Source organism: Babylonia areolata, chromosome 8 (genome assembly GCF_041734735.1).
Source record: "Babylonia areolata isolate BAREFJ2019XMU chromosome 8, ASM4173473v1, whole genome shotgun sequence".
In the NCBI taxonomy this organism is placed as follows: Eukaryota; Metazoa; Mollusca; class Gastropoda; order Neogastropoda; family Buccinidae; genus Babylonia; species Babylonia areolata.
In genome coordinates this window covers 49,595,635-49,602,798 of record NC_134883.1, presented here as the reverse complement: position 1 = coordinate 49,602,798, position 7,164 = coordinate 49,595,635, and the positions used below count along the sequence as shown (strand labels likewise).

Sequence of the window (7,164 nt, the reverse complement as noted above, 5' to 3'; positions counted from 1 at the left end):
GCAGATGATGGGGCAGCCCAAAAAAAAGAAAAAAAAAAAAAAAAGAATTTCATAATGCTTAATAAGATTCAAAGAATGCAGTAATGCCTCATAGGATTTAAAGTAAAGAATGCATAACAGGATTCAAAAGAAAAGAATGCAGTAATGCCCATTAGGATTCAAAAAATGCGATAGTGCTTCACAGGATTCAAAGTAAAGAATACAATTAATACCTAACAGAGCTGGAAAGGCACTGACTAAATTCAATTATCATTATCATCAATATCATCATGATCAATAATAATAATACTAATATTTACAATACCAATGTTATCATTATTATCATTACAATCGTTTTTATTCTCCCAGAGTACCCGTTTCTTTCCTTCACTTTGGGGTCACCGTCGGTTCCCGCCACATCGTCCTGAGATCTGGGAGCAGTGCAGTCTAGCCAGTCCACGTCAGGAGTTCTGTCTGTCCGCTGTAGTACGGAAAGGCGGTGGGACAGGGCGAATATTTTTCAGCGGCTGTAAAAAAAAACCCAAAAAACCCAAACATAAATCATCCATACTGAACAAACAGCATTACAGTAACAGTATTTGTATTTCTTTTTATCACAACAGATTTCTCTGTGTGAAATTCGGGCTGCTCTCCGCAGGGAGAGCGCGTCGCTACACTACAGTGCCACCCATTTTTTTGTATTTTTTCCTGCGTGCAGCTTTATTTGTTTTTCCTATCGCAGTGGATTTTTCTACAGAATTTTGCCAGGAACAACCCTTTTGTTGCCGTGGGTTCTTTTATGTGCGCTAAGTGCATGCTGCACACGGGACCTCGGTTTATCGTCTCATCCGAAAGACTAGCGTCCAGGCCACCACTCAAGGTCTAGTGGAGGGGGAGAAAATATCGGCGGCCGAGCCGTGATTCGAACCAGTGCGCTCAGATTCTCTCGCTTCCTAGGCAGACGCGCTACCTCTAGGCCATCACTCCACATAGAGTAATGAGTGAGAAAACACACACAGATCATACACACTGAAGCTGCAGTATTACGGTCAGTTCAATAATAACAATCATGATGATTTTTATCATCTGCTGCACACCCTTTGGCACAGGGAGGTGCAGTGCTGACAATTAACATCAATATGGGGGCAAAAAAAGGATACAACACAGGATACTATACTACAGATGAGTGGAAAGTTTCAATGACAAACTGTACACACACACACACACACACACTATAGTATAAAAGTATATTGCCCATTGTCATACAAGGAAATAAGCAATCTACTAGAAAGAGAATTTTTTAGGTGCTTGAATTCAAGTCTAAAACCTCGTCGGTTGACTCTCTCAGACTTTGGTCTGATTCGCAGACCAATTCTGAGTTTAGCTCTCAGACTATTATCATATTCATTACAGACCAAGTATTCTTCTAATGTCAAGTGCATATGCTTTAGTAACCTGACAATTGAGCATATAATTTTTGACTGTTGCTTGATGAAGCCTTATCTACACGAAAGTGTGTCTTCACAAGTGACTGAGAACGTTGATGTTTCTGACTTTTTGCATTCATTATCAGTTGTTTCACTTGTCAGTTTAACGACTTCTCTTTTACAAAGTCCTTTAAGTAATTTCCTGTAATTGTATTTAGATTTTTTTTCTTTCTTTTTTTCAAATATCACCCACATTTCACCCTCATTTGCCCAGTTTCCCCCAACCCTCCATTCATTCACATCTCCAACCCCTTCTAACCGATAATACTCAAATGTATTCATGAATACTTTAACAAAATGTCTTCAATCACCGATATGTGTGACGGGACATTTAACAAAATTCCTCCTCAAACACACACACACACACACACAACTACTGGAATTGTTGCAATGGTGGTGACAGTGACAAGACAGCAAACCACAAATGCACACACTCACACACACACACACACTCACACACACACAAGAAAAACTGAGCATAGAATCGCTGTGTGCAGACTTCACGTCAGCGCACATGATCTCCATATAGAAAGAGGCAGATACACATGTACAGAAAAAAACATGCGAGAGTATGCTAAACCTGTGGTGTATTAGAAGATGAGTATCATTTTCTAGACAAACGTACTAGATATGAACATTTATGAGTTTTGTTGACCCATATAAAGTCTGAATTTACAAATTTTGATGATACTGATACAGTCAGTCAATGGTGTAATTACAACCGTGTACAGCCTCTACTAGCAAAATTCATATATGAAGGTTTCAAAGAACACGTCACGTTTTAATTAGAACACCTTACTTCTTCTTCGTTTGCTGGCTGCAAGCAACTCCCACAATCACTCATATGTACACAAGTGGGCTTTCATGTGTATGACCATTCCCCCCCCCCCCCCCCCCACGTAGGCAGCCATACTCCGTTTTCAGAGGTAGAATACCTCACATTTAGTTTGATTAATTTATTTTACCCTTTATTGTTGTGTCTATAGACCTTTCATTAACGGCTTTCCTGACAAATAAATATGATTCTGATTCACACACACACACACACTGACAAACACCTACATCCCCATGTACACACCACAACCCCCTACCCCACCCACCCCCCACAACCCCCCACACCCACCAGCAGAAACTCGTGGTCCCAGGCGCTCTGGGCCATGCCCAGACGCAGCAAGACGTCCCCTGCGACCAGCTGCTCGGTGAAGGTGAGCAGGCCGGACGTCACGTTCTCGTAGGTGCGGGTCTTTGGGGGCAGCCTCACGGTCCCCGTCAGCCAAAACCCGAGGTTCTCGGCCAGGACGGGGAACATGGGGTGGCGTCCCTCCACCAGGCACCACATCATGGTCCCCAGCTGATAGAAGTCCAGACCCTGAAGCATTGAGTTGTGTTGTCTTGTGTTGTGTTGTCTTGTTGTACTGTATTGTATTGTGTTGTGTTGTACTGTATTGTGTTGTGTTGCACTGTAATGTGTTGTACTGTATTGTATTGAGTTGTGTTGTATTGTGTCGTATTGTTGTACTGTATTGTATTGTGTTGTGTTGTGTTGTATTGTATTGTGTTGTGTTGTGTTGTATTGTATTGTGTTGTACTGTATTGTATTGTTGTGTTGTATTGTATTGTATTGTGTTGTGTTGTGTTGTATTGTATTGTACTGTGTTGTGTTGTATTGTATTGTACTGTGTTGTATTGTATTGTGTTGTACTGTATTGTATTGTACTAACGTACTGTATTGTATTGTGTTGTACTGTATTGTATTGTGTTGTGTTGTACTGTACTGTATTGTGTTGTACTGTATAGTGTTGTGTTGTACTGTATTGTATCGTACTGTATTGTATTGTGTTGTATTGTAACATACTGTATTGTGTTGTGTTGTATTGTATTGTATTGTACTGTGTTGTATTGCATTGTATTGTACTATATTGTACTGTATTGTATTGTATTGTGTTGTACTGTATTGTATTGTATTGTGTTGTACTGTATTGTATTGTACTGTCTTGTATTGTACTGTATTGTATTGTATTGTACAGTACTGGTCCCCAGCTGGTACAGCCCAGACCCTGTAGCATGGATGGAAGGCGGTAGAAGCGTTCAGGCGTGTGTCTGTTTCACTTTCACTTTCAGTTTCTCAAGGAGGCATCACTACGTTCGGACAAATCCATATATGCTACACCACATCTGCTAGACAGACGCCTGACAGCAGCTTAACTCACTCAGTACGGCCAGTCCTCTCTTCTCCTCTACACAGACCCCTCGGATGTCCAGTGGGTGTCTGAATGACCCAACCTTTAGCTTCCATCGTCAGAATTGTGGTATTCTTTGTCAACATTCACCTCTTCAGTATAAGAGCCTTCCGCTTGCAATATCTTGATGGTGGTAATTGGGGTGAAACGCTGTTAACGTCGTCTCTTTCACCGTTCATATGGAGAGAGTTAACCCAACACGCTTAGTCAGGCCTTGAGTGCATGCTTATATATTTGTGTACCTATCAGAGTGGATTTCTTTTTACATAATTTTGCCAGAGGACAACATTTTCGTTGCCATGGGTTCTTTTACAGTGCGCCAAGTGCCTGCTGCACACGGGACCTTGGTTTATCGTCTAGATGCTCATTTTGATTATCCAATCAATTTTGGGAGAAAGGGCGAGAGTGGGAATAAAACCCACACCCTCACGAACGAACTCTTTTTTTTTCTTCTTTTTTTTTTTCTCCTTCCCTTTTCCTTTTTTTTTTTTTTTGTGTGTGTGTGTGGCCTCAGTTGCATACAGGTGATGGAGCACCACAACTTGTTTTTTTTTGTGTGTGTGGCCTCAGTTGCATACAGGTGATGGAGCACCACAACTTGTTTTTTTTTGTGTGTGTGGCCTCAGTTGCATACAGGTGATGGAGCACCACAACTTGTTTTTTTTGTGTGTGTGGCCTCAGTTGCATACAGGTGATGGAGCACCACAACTTGTTTTTTTTTGTTTTGTTTTTTTTTTCCTCACCAACTTTCAATATTGGCAGCTGAGTGTCTTAACCTTTCTTCTGCCACCTGCTCAGACCCATGTCTGCCAATACAGCAAGGAAAAAAAAAAAAAAGAAGAAAAAGAGTCAACATAACTAAAAAAACAACATTCATTCATTCATTCATTTTGCCCATCGCTCCAGGTGGAGCATAGGCCATCAACGACCCCTCGCCATCGCACTCTGTTCTGGCCTTAAAAAAAAACACCAAAAAAACCCCCAAACCAAAACAAAAACAAAAAACAACAACAAAAAAACAGAGGGAAAAGGCTAGAAACGAAAAGAGTATTTGTAAAGAAGAATTTTCCCGCGAAGCATTTCCAGAAGGTGGGGGTGCCATTTATAATAAAAGAGCCCCCCCCCCTCCCCAAACCCCAGCTCCCCCGGCATCTCCACTGAGGAATCACATGAACAGGCTACTGACTTCTTCCTCTTCTTCTGCGTTCACTCGTATGCATACGAGTGGGCTTTTACGTGTATGACCGTTTTTACCCCGCCATGTAGGCAGCCATACTCCGTTTTCGGGGGTGTGCATGCTGGGTATGTTCTTGTTTCCATAACCCACCGAATGCTGACATGGATTACAGGATCTTTAACGTGCGTATTTGATCTTCTGCTTGCATATACACACGAAGGGGGTTCAGGCACTAGCAGGTCTGCACATATGTTGACCTGGGAGATCGTAAAAATCTCCACCCTTTACCCACCAGGCGCCGTCACCATGATTCGAACCTGGGACCCTCAGATTGACAGTCCAACGCTTTAACCACTCGGCTATTGCGCCCGTCAGGCCACTGAAAATTACTGCAACCTATAAAAAGTTTTTTTTCAAAAACTTGTTACCATCAACAGTACACTCTCTATGCCATTATTAAAAGTACAATAACGTGTACTCCACCAAAAAAAACCAACAAAACAAAACAAACTTGATATGATTCTGACACAGAAAATCTGCTTTCTTCAATTGTGATATAATGGAATTTTACCACACACACACACACACACACTGCTATCTGAATATCGATAAACTCATGAAGCCATAACATACTTACAAAACCACACCCTGCTGGCGTGAAGAACTCTGGGGGGGTCATTCCGAACCCACAAATGGACATGTTCAGTTTGACTAAAGGCCCGTTGGCTGACGGCTGGGCAAAGAGGTGCACAAGGCCCAGGTCAGTTAAGTAGCAGTTTCCGTCCCCACCAACCAGCACGTTGTTTGACTTGATATCTCCATGGACCACACCCGCCTGCAGCCACACGGCAGTTAACAACGATGACAGGCTTCATGTTTCATTTTTTTGTGCCCATCCCAGAGGTGCAGTATTGTTTTAAACAAGATGACTGGAAAGAACTGAATTTTTCCTATTTTTATGCCTAATTTGGTGTCAACTGACAAACTATTTGCAGAGAAAATGTCAATGTTAAAGTTTACCACGGACACACAAACACAGACACACGGACACACACACACACACACACAGACAACCGAACACCGGGTTAAAACATAGACTCACTTTGTTTACACAAGTGAGTCAACAAGAAAAGTTTGAAACAGCAATTCTGCAAATATACAACCGCACACTGTACCATCCCCTGCCTGAGATCAAACACAAGTAACAACAATGACAGTCAGAAAACAAGAAAAGTTTGAAACAGCAGTTCTGCAAATATACAACCGCACACTGTACTACCATCCCTGCATAAGATCAAACACAAGTAAAAACAATGACAGTCAGAAAGCGAGAAAAGTTTGAAACAGCAATTCTGCAAATATACAACCGCACACTGTACTACCATCCCTGCCTGAGATCAAACACAAGTAACAACAATGACAGTCAGAAAGCGAGAAAAGTTTGAAACAGCAATTCTGCAAATATACAACCGCACACTGTACTACCATCCCCTGCCTGAGATCAAACACAAGTAACAACAATGACAGTCAGAAAGCGAGAAAAGTTTGAACGGCAATTCTGCAAAAAGACAATCACACACACACACTGTGCAGCAGCCTCCCGTTCTGGCATTTCCTGTGATACAAAATCAAGATGAGGGGGAAGAAAAAAAAAAATATATATATATATCACTGCGAGAAAACGTTGTAAACTCAAGCTCACATGTGAACTTGTCTTATCAGTATTTTATTGTTAATGAGAAAACAGTGCATCTTGATTTTAAGTGTTGCTGTAAGCTGCAGAAACTGAAAAAAATTCAGACAGAAAAAAAGCATGTGCACTCTGATGCTGTAAATGAAAAAAAAATTGTATGTATTTTCTTCTCTTGCCAGTATATTTCAAAACATATTTTTCATGAAAGATAGAACTTAACAAAGGTATTAATTGAAAATGTTCACATTCAAAGGGTGATGGCTGAATTTCTGTGTTATATTGTTTCAAGATAAAGACTAAAAGAGGTATCTACTTCAGTCCTAGCTAGAAAAGAAAACACACAAATAGTGAATTTACAGCATCACATTACACACATTTTTTTCTAACTTTCTATCAATTTCTGCAGCTTATAACAACACTTAAAATTAAGATGCACTGTTTTCTCATAACTGATAAAAACATTGACAAAACAATTTCACATTTTGAGCTTGAGTTTCCAACTTCACTTTCAGGTATGAAAATTAACATGTGCAAAATAAGTCCAAAAATACATTCATCCTTTAAAAAAAGAAATCCACTTCATCTCAT

General features: G+C 40.7%; 1 protein-coding gene across 1 annotated transcript; it reads right to left on the bottom strand.

The window, feature by feature from the left end:
• Window positions 1–430: 430 nt before the first annotated feature.
• Window positions 431–5,799, bottom strand: LOC143285222 (uncharacterized). The gene is made up of 3 exons (XM_076592469.1): window positions 5,521–5,799; window positions 2,590–2,835; window positions 431–506 (listed from the first exon to the last, which is right to left on the bottom strand). Exons 1-3 carry the CDS (start codon window positions 5,581–5,583, stop codon window positions 441–443), a joined length of 375 nt encoding a protein of 124 aa, XP_076448584.1. The 5' UTR covers window positions 5,584–5,799; the 3' UTR covers window positions 431–440.
• Window positions 5,800–7,164: the final 1,365 nt, after the last annotated feature.